Source organism: Stenella coeruleoalba (genome assembly GCF_951394435.1).
Source record: "Stenella coeruleoalba genome assembly, chromosome: 1".
Classification (NCBI taxonomy): domain Eukaryota; kingdom Metazoa; phylum Chordata; class Mammalia; order Artiodactyla; family Delphinidae; genus Stenella; species Stenella coeruleoalba.
The window spans coordinates 145,355,248-145,369,049 of record NC_137169.1 but is presented as its reverse complement, the minus strand read 5'-3'; the positions used below and the strand labels follow the sequence as shown (position 1 = coordinate 145,369,049).

General features: G+C 35.7%; 1 protein-coding gene across 1 annotated transcript in view; it reads left to right on the top strand.

Moving 5' to 3' along the window:
- The window catches only part of NVL (nuclear VCP like), a 97,913-nt gene that overhangs the window by 35,527 nt on the left and 48,584 nt on the right, over nt 1–13,802 (top strand). Inside the window, exons 13-17 of the mRNA XM_079912131.1 lie at nt 198–447; nt 2,152–2,370; nt 3,221–3,325; nt 7,471–7,533; nt 12,147–12,266. Coding sequence (XP_079768257.1) covers nt 198–447; nt 2,152–2,370; nt 3,221–3,325; nt 7,471–7,533; nt 12,147–12,266 — 757 coding nt within the window. The remainder of the gene's footprint in view (nt 1–197; nt 448–2,151; nt 2,371–3,220; nt 3,326–7,470; nt 7,534–12,146; nt 12,267–13,802) is intronic.

Genomic DNA, 13,802 nt, shown 5'->3' with positions numbered 1-13,802 from the left:
GTATATATTAACCCCTGTTCGAATAAGGTAGGATATATTATAGCGATTTAGCATTTGCTGAATGAGTGAGCTATTTGATCTTATTACCTGTTATGATACCATTGACAGAGAGGAAAGGCTTCAAATAAATATATTCCGTGACTTGTTTTTACTAGTAGGTTAGGAATCTGAATTTCTTTTCCTTGTCTTTTCTACAGAATACTTCAAACTTTGTGCAGAAAAGTAAGACTTCCCGAAACTTTTCATTTTCGTCACTTAGCACACCTAACGCCGGGCTTCGTTGGTGCTGACCTGATGGCACTCTGCCGAGAGGCAGCCATGTGTGCAGTCAACAGGGTTTTAATGAAGCTGCAGGAGCAGCAGCAGAAGAATCCTGAGATTGAAGGTTTGCCCTCTGAAGGAGGCCAGGAAGAAAGGATTGGAACTGAGCCCACTTCTAAAACACAGGTGCTTTCTCTATAGGTCCCTTAAACTGTCATTTAAACATTTTTAATATGTGTTATCTTACAAGCAGGCAAGTGTCAATATAGTTGAGGTTTATGATTTTGTTTCATTGGCATTGTATCTTTAGAATAATTATCAGTTACACCCAGAGTGTCTATAATTTCAAAAGTACAAGTTGTTTTACTTTTTTCAGTTGATTCTGAATAAATTCCTTTTACAATAATGATTATGAAATCTACAGCAGGTGTTGGCAAACTATGGCCCACCTGCTCACTGCCTGTTTTGGTAAATTAAAGTTATATTGGAGCACAGCCATTCTCCTTTATTTTTTATTTTATTTTTTAATACTTTTTTTTTTCTTTTTGGTTGCGCCAGGTCTTAATTGCGGCTCGTGGGCTCCTCAGTTGTGGCATGCGAACTCTTAGTTGTGGCAGGCATGTGGAATCTAGTTCCCTGACCAGGATCCAACCAGGGCCCCTTGTATTGAAGCGCAGAGTCTTAACCACTGTGCCACCAGGGAGGTCCCCATGCGCCTTTATTGACACGGAGTCTTTTTCTACTTTCACACTTCACAGCTGAATTCGCATAGACGTCCATACAGCAGAGACCGCATGGCCCATAAAGCCTTTGGTGTTTCCTCTAATTCTTTACAGAAAATGTTTTCCAGCTCTTATGAGAACATTGGCATTTTGTTATATTTCCAGGTTACCTTTTGGTTTGATATACTAAGATAGTCTGCTGATGCAACCATATCCTTGTCCCTACCTGCAAATGGTGCTGGAGGACAGTGCTGAGAATGTGAGAGGGACATTTATTATCCAAGATCTGTTAAAATTTTGAGTTTTGTGAGTCATGAAAACTCAGTATAACATTTATATAGCATTTTATAGCTGGCACAGGGCGCTTTTACATATTATATAACTTGCTCCATATAACTTTGTTAAGTAAATATCATTACTTTTCCCATTTCATAATCAAAGAAACTAAGCTTAAGAGATTGTGACTTGCCCGAGGCTACACGGCCTCTACTTTCCAGAGCAGGTTAGATCTAAGTCTTTTGTTTTCAGATCATTTGTTTGTTCCGTACTCATTTGGAACCACAATGATATCTGTTAAAAATAATAGTAAACTCATTGCTTTTATAATATTGCATATAAATTAGGCTTTTATAAGTTGAATTATTCAGTTACTTTCTACACCTGTTCTTTCATTTTCCTCGCAAAGCAAGAAATCTGCCTTTGAAGTTCAAGATTCATTCGTACTAGGCAAATTGCCTGCTTTCTGTTTAGTTGATAAACTATCACGGAGCCATATTATGAAATTAAACTGCCGCCAGAGTAACTTTGTTTTAATTTCATCAAAATTCAGCTGTTTGATGAATATTTGTAAATGAAGAATGGAAGTAACATGATTGTTGAAATGAATATTTGCCAACTGCTTATGTTTGCTATAGCTAGCCCTAGTAGAGTAAATAAAAATCATTCTTCTATAGTTGATGATAGTCGATGTATTTTTGCTTGACTAAATCAAATAATCCATTTGGAGCAAAATAAGTGACCTCTGTCAATAGAGAAAATTATTTTAATGCATAGAAGTTCGTGTAGTTTACAGAAATATTGGAGTAATAATTTTTTAAAGTACAAACAATAACGTTTTCAACAAACTTTGTGGTTTTTCATTTTTTCCCCCTCATTTGTTCCCTTTCAGGATGAATTGCAAAGGCTCTTGGGGTTGCTGAGGAACCAAGATCCCCTCTCAGAGGAGCAGCTGCAAGGGCTGTGCCTTGAGTTGAATGATTTCATTGTTGCTCTATCCTCTGTCCAACCCTCTGCTAAAAGGGAAGGCTTTGTCACTGTCCCTAATGTGACATGGGCAGATATTGGTGCCCTGGAAGACATTAGAGAGGAGCTCACCATGGCAATATTGGTAGGTATATCTGCCGCTAACTGTTGTTGGCGTGTGTGATGGGTAAACGACCATGCGTGTGTACTAGGTTGTATGTCTAAATTGGCTTAACTATATGTTTTCTTTTATCTGTTGTATTATTATTAAGCCCCCAATGATGGTTTTTCATTCTTCTGAGATCTGCTTTAGATTTTTTCTTTTGGTTGTGCTTGAATTCTATGGCAGTGAGTTTAAAGAAGAAAAGAAAAGAAAACATTTTAGGTTTTAACCGAAAGTAAATTATTTGAGAAATACTTTCTGAACTTGATCATGCTCATAAGGGTCAAAGCAGTTTTAATGCCCGTGAAACTTTGGATTTTCATTTACTCTTACTTTTCCACTTCCCTGATCATTTCATGGTTCATTAATGATGTATGATCCATTTAGAGGTGTGTAACTACTGAAAGAGAAAATATGTGGAGATGATAGTGAACAGGTGTCTCTTGCTTTTGATTACACAGAGTACCGCTGCTTCTGATTTCTTAAAGGGGGCCATTGCTTAAAATCTTTATAACCTAGAAATCTAGGTTATAGATTTAGATTATAGATTTAGAAAATCTACGTTTTCTAAAAATTGAGTTTAAAATGTTGAAATACTGTATCTAAAATGTTTTCAGAACTTACATTTAAGTATGAATTTTTCAAGAGCAGGGATTTTAAATTTATCACCACTTACCTCATGCTTGAAACAGAGGTAAGCACTCTGTGCCAGGCACTGTTCTTATCTTCAGGCCTCACAGTCAGTGTTGAAAATAGGCATCTAGAGATGATTTGAATATGCAGTAGAAAGTGGACATTTGTAACAGATTGATGTTGGGATTGTTTTTTCCAGGCACCAGTACGTAACCCAGATCAGTTCAAAGCTTTTGGGTTGGAGACTCCAGCTGGAGTCCTCCTTGCTGGTCCCCCTGGCTGTGGGAAAACTCTGCTGGCAAAGGTATGGAATAATTCAACTGCATGTATTTTATTTCTTACTATCAGTTAGGATAACATGGATTTAACTTTAAATGTTACAGTGAGATATTTTTGCATATTTTCATATTATTAGAATTTCATTTTGGAAAGACTGACAATTTTCTTCAGGAAAGTTTCCCACTTTAATTTTAATTATACAAGGTATATCATTGCAAATTTGGAAAAGAAAATTTTAAATCTACCATAACCCCATTGATTTTAACACAGAAATTTTCATGTTTTCTGTGTATTACATTCTGAGTTTTTAATGAACATTATTGCATAGTTGTAGTTTATAGCTGACCTTGTTTCCTGCTTTGATATAGTTATTATTTATAAGTTAAGTATTTTACATTCCTTATTACAAATGTTATTTTGAAAAATTAGTTTTTTACAATAGAAAATATAGATAAGCAAAAGGGAAAAGCATTACTTATAATCCTCTCACTATTGCCTACTAGTAACCACTGTTTCATTTTGTTGTTAGTCCTTCCAGATGTTCTTTTGTACATATATATCAAGATAATATGAATAACTTTTATACATATATTTACAACTATAAGGTTTTTAAACATGCATTTCTCACTTATCAATATTTCTTGAACATCTTCCCATGTCAGTATATGCAGATACACATTGGTATTTTTAATGCCTGCGTAGTATTCTGCCATAAAGATGCTCTATAATTGGGCTTCCCTGGTGGCGCAGTGGTTGAGAGTCCACCTGCCAATGCAGGGGACACGGGTTCGTGCCCTGGTCCGGGAAGATCCCACATGCCGCAGAGCGGCTGGGCCTGTGAGCCATGGCCACTGAGCCTGCGCGTCCAGAGCCTGTGCTCCGCAACGGGAGAGACCACGACAGTGAGAGGCTCACGTACCGCAAAAAAAAAAAAAAAAAAAATTGGATTACTTGTTAATAAGAAATCAAAATTAATGGCATTTTTAATAAGTTTCACAGCAGCCGAATAATCTGCGGCTCCTCAGTAAATACCAAATATCCACAGTGCCATTTGCCCATGTATATATATATATACCTATATAATATACATGTACATTTTTAAAAACATTTTTACTTATATTACTAAATTTCCTTGCTTAATGCTTTCAGTACTCTTACAAGGCATTGCTGTAAAGGAGTTTGGAAACAAAGGAGGGAAAGGAGAACACCACAGTTGCTGGCCTATGTTTTTTCACAACAGTTTTAGAAAATCGTAGCCAGAAAGAAGGTCCTGCAAGCTAATATGTGAATTCACTGGGTGGATGCAGTTCCCTTGCCTGAGTGCCTTGTAATGTTTGTTTGTGTTTTAGTTATATCTACCTTTGACTAATTCTGCTCACAGCAGAAAGGAGATAGCTTAGATCATTTGAAATCCCTAAATAATGTTAAGGCATCATAGATCACATTTTTCCTCTTCTTCCCACCCGCTGCCTCCCCAAATTGCCAACATTTTGGTCCCTCTCTGTTCAGTCAGATTTCTGGTATCTGACCATTTAGAGCAGGGAATCTTACCTAGGACTCCATGGATGGACTTCAACAGCTCACTGGATCCATGAGCCCAGGCAATATATTATGAGTATATGTATTTTTTCCAGGGAGAGAGTTCACACTTTTATTAGATGCTTCAAGAGATTCATGACTACATGCCCTAGAATGTAGAAGTAATAGAAAATGTCCTGGAATGGCAGAAGCAAAGTGTTACTGGAGTAAAGTTATGGGACCACTTATGAGTCAGAACCTGGCAACCTAGAATTGGTTATAAAATTAAGATTTTGGATGACCTTGGTTGTTTTGTTTACTCATGATAACAATAACATAATGAAAAATTTCTAAGCACTAGCACATATTATATAAATAGCATCAAGTAAAGGCATGTGATTGCTGGGGGCCAACACACTGAAAATTGGTGACTAATAAGAAGGAAACTGGAAAGAGAACAGTAAAAATCATTTAGTCATCTGCAACTATATAGTATGGAAGCAAACAGCTCCTAACACTGAGTACAAGATTCATGATGATATCCATGAAAAAATTAAATTATATTCACTGTATTTCATTTATCAATAGAAGACAAAAGATTTCTGATAATTTCAGGAACTCTGTTGTGTGTTTTAATGGGTGAAATCTTAGTTATCTCGCATATGGATGTTGAAAACCTAATGTAGATGAATCATGCTTTATTAGATGTGTATCCTGACTCTACTTAGAACGTGAGAGGTAGGAAAGTTAAGAAATTGGCAGCCGGAAAGACAGAGATTTCGAGATGTGGATAAGCTACATATTGAGCAGTTTTTGCCTGGCAGTGCCTGCATGCATTCATTTATTCAACCAGTATTTGTTGAGCTACATACACTTTGCCAGAACTTGTGCAAGGTGCTAGGGATAAACTAGTGAACATGACACCACTCTAATGGAATTTATTGTCTGTCTTGAAGAGGCAGGCAGTAAACAAAACAATAAAATTGCAGATTCAGCTAAATTATGATGGAAATAAACAAACTGTTGTGGCTATTTTAGGTTTGGTATTCAGGGGATGGTGATATTTAACAGAGTCCTGAAGGACTAGATAGCCACATGAAGAGGCAGGGAAAGAAGGGGAAGAGTCTTCCAGATAGAGGGAAGAGCAGTTGCAAAATCCCTGAAGTGGGAAAGGGCTTGGTGAATTCTAGAACCAGAGAAAGATCTAGTGGCTGGGCTAAGAAGAAACTGTCATGTCACAAAATATAGGCTTGCAAGCCATGGTGAATATTTCAGTTTGTACTTGAAAATAAATGAGAAACATAGTAAAACTATATGATCTCATTTACATTTAAAAAAATCTTTTATTGGATTATAGTTGATTTACAGTGTTGTGTTAGTTTCAGGTGTACAGCAAAGTGAATCAGTTATACATATATATATCTCCACTCTTTTTTTTTAGATTCTTTTCCCATATAGGCCATTACAGAGTATTGAGTAGAGTTCCCTGTGCTATACAGCAGGTTCTTATTAGTTATCTATTTTATATATAGTAATGTGTATATGTCAGCCCCAATCTCCCAGTTTATCCCTCCCCCCTTCATTTACATTTTTGAGTGAAGTGGAGAATGGATTGGAGGAAAGCAAAGAGAGAGGAAGCCAGTTAGGGTTTTTTTGGTTTGGTTTGGTTTGGTTTTTTTGCATGTCCAGACAGTAGGTGATGCTGGTCTGGATGAGGATTGTGGTATAGTGGAGAAATAGGAAGTATCAGACTCACCTACATTTTAGCATTAGAGCTAATAGAACTTACAGATGGATTGGCTGACCTGACAAGACAAGAGATCAAGGGGAGACACTGGTTTTGGCTTAGAAAATATATTTACTGGGATAGGGAGAAAAAGAGTTTGGGGTGTGGGATTTGGGGAGAGTTGGGAGAAATTCAGGAGTCCTGCTTTGGAAACGGCAGATTTGAAAATCCTATGCGATCCAAATGCGAAATGAAAAAAAGAAAAAAAAAAATCCAAGGGGAGATGCTGAGGAATGTGTTGAACATAAATGTTGAGCTCAGATATCAGGTTCTAAGAATAGGAAAGAACTTTATTCCCTGATCATTTTGAAGTTGTGAGTGATTTTATTTGGGTTTCATCTCTACATTCTCAGTGTAACTTTTGTATTCTTCTACACATATAACCATATATTTCTCCTTTGTTATTCTCTTTGGCTTTCAGCCATGCAGTTTAATCTTTATTAAACAAAATAACCTGTAAATACTGTAAAGACTGATACCGAAGCTTTTGACTTCTGGTTTATGAATGATGAATGAATGATTGCTTTCATTGGGCATAGCATTTGTTTATACAGAGATTATGATTTCACTAGGATTCTAAGCTAGGGCTACAAATATACTTACATATACCATGTTTATGTAAACAAAACATTTACATAAATGTTTCAAGTCATTTCCATCTGATTTCTAGTCTGTGGAAAGTTTTAGGTTCACATTTACTTCCTTTGATTTTCTTTTTATTCCCATTTGTCTCCTCTCCTTGAGAAAGAGGCAGCTATAAAAAGGGGAAACTAGAGTATAAACCACAAAAAGTCCTTGCATTATCACAAATTATTGTTATTATTATTTTATTACATGTTTGTCTTGTGTCTTTTTTCTCTTACTAGGCTGTTGCAAATGAGTCTGGGTTAAATTTTATATCTGTCAAGGGGCCTGAGTTACTAAATATGGTAAGTTGTTGTGGCATTAGCCATTATTTTTGATTAGGAAAAGTAATGGTCATTCAAATTACAGGGTCCTCAGATCATTGAAACAGTCGAGTTTTTTGGTAAAATCACTGCAATAGGAGTGAAGAGATTGAGCTTTGCTCTGCTGTACTATTTACTGTGTATAAATGCTTTCTTAATTAAGTCTGTTAACCTCTAAGCCTAAGTTTTCTCACCAGCAAAATGGAAATAATCAAAATAGTCAACATTAAAAGTGTTAACTCTGAATTTGTCAAGCCCTTTATATATATTATTCTTCAACACCCGGTGAGATACAAATTGTTTTTTTTCTCTGATTCACAGATGAGGAAACTTAAGTTTGGAGGGGTCGTATAACTTGACCAATGTCCAACAGCTTGGGGATAGTGGAGCTGACATTTGATCTGCTTTCCTTGTCCTGTTGTTGTATAGCTCAAATGAGTTAAGGATTAATAAATAAAAATACTTGGGAAAGAAATCACTAAACTACTATATAATAACTTCTTTCTGTATTTAAGCAGCTTATATCTTAAATTTAAGAGACTTTGAATTTCTTATTTCTTGTTTATGCCTAGGAAGAGTAAAATGCCATTCCATAATATTCAAACAAAGAAGAAACGAAAGTGGTATCATTTGTTTTAAAAGGCTTTTTCAATTTATCCCCCCTCTAATTTTTTTTGTTTCCTATTAAATATGTTACTTTGCTCCTAAAATAAGGATTTGTACTTTTATCTTGACTCTTCTTACACTTCATTTTGGCTTTCTAGTGGAGGAGGTACTCAAAATAAGCACTGAGGGGAAGGGGTTGATGGGGGGTGAAGGGTGAGGCTGGAAAAAAAGTAATAGCCAGGCAGTGCAGGGCCTTCATACCAAGCTAGAGTCAAAATGTTACCTTTAGCATATTAGAGAGCTAACAGAGTGTAACTTTTTTTTTAAGAGTGTAATATTTTTAAAATTTTACTATGAAATATTTCAAGCATATAACAAGTTATAAAGAGTAATATGATGACCCCTCCATGTATCTAACATCCAGCCTTAAAAAAAACAACCAATATATACTCAAAGCCCCCTGCAAACCTTCCCTAATCACGTCCTCCATTCTCTTTCCCATAGAATTTACTATAATCCTGAATTTGGTGTTTATTAATTCTGTACACTTCTTTCTACATTTACCGTAAATGTTATATATTTATCCCTAAATAACATGTAGTATTATTTTACATGTTTCAAAAAACAAGTTTATGAGAATTGGAAATATGAACACCTACTGGACACTTTGTATTAAGAAAATAACTTTTAAGTGTGATAATGATGTAGTTATGTTAAAACCATTATCTTTGGACTTCCCTGGTGGCTCAGTGGTTAAGAATCCGCCTGCCAATGCAGGGGACACAGATGCGAGCCCTGGTCTGGGAAGATCCCATGTGCCACAGAGCAGCTAAGCCCCGTGTGCCACAACTACTGAGCCCACGTGCCACAACTACTGCAGCCCATGCACCTAGAGCCCATGCTCTGCAACAAGAGAAGCCACCGCAGTGAGAAGCCCACGCACCACAACAAAGAGTAGCCCCCGCTCGCCGCAACTAGAGAAAGCCTGCACACAGCAACGAAGACCCAACACAGCCATAAATAAATAAACAAATACATTATAAATGAAGGGATTTTTTAAAATATATATATATTTTAAAACATTATCTTTTAGAGACAATAAAATATTTACAAATAAAGTTATGATGTCTGGGCTTTCCATCAAAATATCAAGTAGAAAGAAAAGTGGACAGAGTATAGATAAAGCAAGTTGATCATGAATTGAGCTGATAATAATGAAGCAGGGTGATGGGTATATCTGGGGTTTATTAAAGTATTATATCTACTTTTATTATATGTTTGGAACTCCTTTTATAAATGGTAAAACAAAAACAAAGCCACTTTATATAAATGGTATGTGTTCTTTTGTAACTTGATTTTATTGTTATTTTTGTTGAACATTATGTTTATAATATTTATCTTTATTGATATATTTACCTCTAGTTATTAATTCTTTGTGCAATAGTCCATTGAATGAGTATAACCACACTTTTAAAAAATTAGTTTTTTTTCTTTTTTTTTTTAAAAATATTTATTTATTTATTTGGTTGCACCAGGTGTTAGTTGCGGCAGGCGGGCTCCTTAGTTGCTGCTCGCCGGCTCCTTAGTTGTGGCATGCGAACTCTTAGTTGCAGCGTGCATGTGGGATCTAGTTCCCTGACCAGGGATGGAACCCAGGCCCCCTGCATTGGGAGCACGGAGTCTTAACCACTGTGCCACCAGGGAAGTCCCTTAAAAACATCAGTTTTTTTCTTGATTTATGTTTAGGTTGAACATTATATACATATGTCCTTACGCATATTTGTGAGATATTTTCACCCTAGGGTATGTACTCAGCAGTAGAGTTGCTGTATCTTACAGTATATACACTTTCAAAAATATTAAGTATTGCCCACTTTTTTCCCAAAGTGGTTCTTATTGAGTTTTACTTTCACCAGCAGTGAATGAAAGTTACTTACGTTTTTGCCAGTCTGATGAGTATGAAATTTTATCTCATTGTCATCTGGTTTGTTTTTTAGAGGTAAATGTGGGAAGAGTTCTGTGGAAGAGTCCAGAATGACTCTGAGAGATTAAGTGATCTAATGAGGAAGATAGACATCTTGGGGTTAGAAATTGAGTTTGCTCTAGGACGTTTTAGATTTAAAGAGCCATTTGGAGGGATTCAGCAAACTATAGGAAATGTGAATCTGGAGCTCTGAAGAGATTTGGGAGTAAATATCAATCTAAATGGCACCTAAAACCTAGGGAATGGGTAAGGTTGAGTAGTATTGTAAGGTGGTCTCTGACAGAACCTTGGAAGACACCAACATTTACGGGCCAGGAAAGGAAAAGCTGGCAAAGGAAGACTGTTCCGAAGGTGGAGGACGCCCAAGACTTTCTAAGCCTGAAAACCTAGGGAAGATAATTTTTTCCACCTGTCAATATAGCCATACAATAGAAAAGAAATTGAAAGAAGGGCTCTGGGTTTAGCAATTAGAATGTCACCAGTGACTTTAGGGAAAATATTTTCAGTAATTATGTTTGCAAAAGCCAGATTATAATGGTTGAAAACTGATGGCAAGTAAGGAATTAGAAATAATAAGTATAGGATCCTTACTTGAAATAGTTCTTAAAGGCCAAGGTAGTGGGAATTTTAATCATTGTTACATTTCTTAAGATGAATTGATTTTAATCTGTCCTTTTGAAACTTTAGGTTTACTTTCCCCTAAATTAAGTTTCCTTTTACTTAGTCATTTTGGTTAGCTATATCCAAAGTCCCTTTGCCGGCTGTATTGATTCTTCTCTTTCATCCCTGTTTGAAACTCTCTGTCCCAACCCCCTGATATCTTTTCTTTAAAAATATCTACTGAATGTCTTTTCAGCATTCCAAATATAATTTTTGCTGATTTAGATTTTTCAGGAAACTAAATAGGTCTGCTGTATTTGTACACTGAGCAGGATGTTATGATCAGACAAAAATTTGAAACTGTCATGACTTCTGCTTTCCAAGGACTTTATGGTGTAATATAGTGAAGGTAGAATAGCTCAGAAGTTATAATAGTAGGAAGTGCTGCAAGAGCAAAGAAGAGAGGGTGGTGGGAAGAAAGATTAGTGATCTTGATCTAGAATGCAAGAGCTGTTTTAGAGGTAGGTTGGAGAAGCAGTTCAAGTGAGAGAAGCAGAATAAGCAAAAGTACAAAGAAAAGTTACAGGACAGATCTGAGGAAAAGAAGTTCTACTCAAATAGAAAATAAAAATAATCATTGTCATCTGTGGTGTATTCTATGCCTTAATTACTTTATTATGACCATATAGTCATAACATAAAAATAACCTTATGATATAATTGGCACCATAAAGACATTTTCAAATTGTCTTATTTAGCAGTATTATTATGAGAAACAAAGCTTTTCTTAGTTAACTAATTTGAAATTTTACAAGAACAATTTCTTGTGCTTAGCTGAAAGTAAAGCTGTATTTTTACATATAACTTTTTATATTAATTAGTCCTCATGTTATAGCTGCTTGTGAATTGCTTTGTATTTTGATTTTACCATACATTATGCATTATGAAACCTGGTAGATGTCTAACTGGCTCAGTTTGCCTCCTCTGATGTTGTATGACCGTTAGCTCTTCCTTTAGCAAGATGACTTGTGTAGAAACGGCAGTAGAACAGTAAATTGTCTTGTTCACATTTAAAATACTGTTGAATTAATGAAGATTACTGCTGGGTATTTTATATGCATAAAGCTTTGATCCGTTCTAAAATACCATATAATTGTGGAATTCTTTTGAGCTAGAGGAGACCTTTCATTCTATTTAGTCTTCATTTTATAAATGAGGAAATTTATAATAAGCTTAAATAATAGCTAATCTTATGAAGTTGAACCACATATAACTGGCTATTTTTGACATAATACTTTTTGGACTCTGACATATAAATGTCATTTAAAACTAGTACTACTATAATTTAGCCCAGACTCCAAAGTTGAAACATCTCTACATTTTATTTCCTTTCTGTATATGGCTAGTATGTTGGTGAAAGCGAGCGTGCTGTGCGACAGGTTTTTCAGCGAGCCAAGAATTCAGCACCCTGTGTGATATTCTTTGATGAAGTGGATGCCTTATGTCCTCGAAGATCAGTCCGAGAGGTAGGTATCATAGTTTGGTGATTACAGATTTTTTTTTAAGCACCATAAACCTTTTGTAAGTTCTTACAAAGTTATGTAAAGTTCAAATAGTTCTTATAAAGTCATTCATCGAGAACACTGAGACTCTTTAAGTGAAGAAACCTAGTAATTTGAAAACAGGGCCTAGGGATAACAATTGTATTTTTATTAGCCTCTGTATCCATTTTTCTTTCTGTGTATTATTTTGGTTGCACATATCTGATTCACACAAATGAGTTTTGGGGAATGGAAATGATTATTAGTTTTGGATAGCCTACCTTATAATCGTATGTTTGTCTTCAGAGTTCTTGGAGAAAATATAATTTAAGGCACCATGCACTCAAAGTAGGGTCAGATGATACGCTTTAAGACGCAGCACCATTTCTATCTGGGGAAGATATAAATTGGTGTGCATTAAAGACCACTTGCATTACTACACTGAGTCACCATTCTTAGAAATTTTGGTACAGTGATTACCTGGAAAACAGTTATCAGGAATACTGTTTGAATCATAGTGAAGCATAATATAAAGAATATATTTTAAATATATATATATAACCTTTTGAAGAGGATAGCAAAGACTGTGTAGTAAGTACATTTATTACAAGATGATTGAGGAAATGATTATATTTCTTATGTGATTTGTTTTCACATAGTTACTCTGTGTGTGTTCTTGGGTTGTGAAACGTTTATTAGGTGCCTCGTTTTGCTTAAAATTCCCAGCATTCAGAAGTTGCAAAACAAAACTTGACTAGGATAAGTGTGCTTTATATCATAGCAATTTTGTTTGCTCACCCAGCAGTCAGCAGTATCACAGAAAATCCTTATTACAGTCTTATCTCTGATAGTGATGTCAGTGGCCAGGGCAGAGATCCTTCCCGGGTTCTCCTGCCGGCTGTCACGTTCCAAAATCTAATGTGGGATCCAGAGCAAAATCCTACACACTATATCCAGCTGGTGGGGGCATGGTATGCTCTGGAATTTACTCCTTTTTATTTATTCCCTTTTGCTGTGAATTAAACCCTTTGTTCATTGATAGCCCATTTCATTGGTTTGCATCTCTCTGTTATCAAGTGGTAATTTAAATTAGGAGGTATATCCAGTCAACTCCTTGCCCTCAGAGAAATCTGCATTCTTATGAACTACATTTCTGACTTCTGGTTATCTCTCTTGGGTGTCAGCTACCACACATCCCTGTAATCAGATATATGTGTTTTGCTTTAACATTTTCACCTGAAGGGGATTCTGAAAATATTTTAAAATTGAACATATTCTTTTTTTAATGATGCAAGTTATTCATGAATACATGCTTGTGAAAAATGCAAATAAATACAAGTATAGAGTCAAGTCTTTCTTCCAGTTCTCCTCCCTGTTACTCTTCTTGGAGGTTACTTCTGCTGACAGTTTAGTGTTTTGCATTTGTGGTCTAGAACTTTTTCTATAAGCTTAAAAACATGTGTGATTTAAACTTATTTTTTTATATAAATGTGGTCATTCTATCTGACACTTTACCCATGT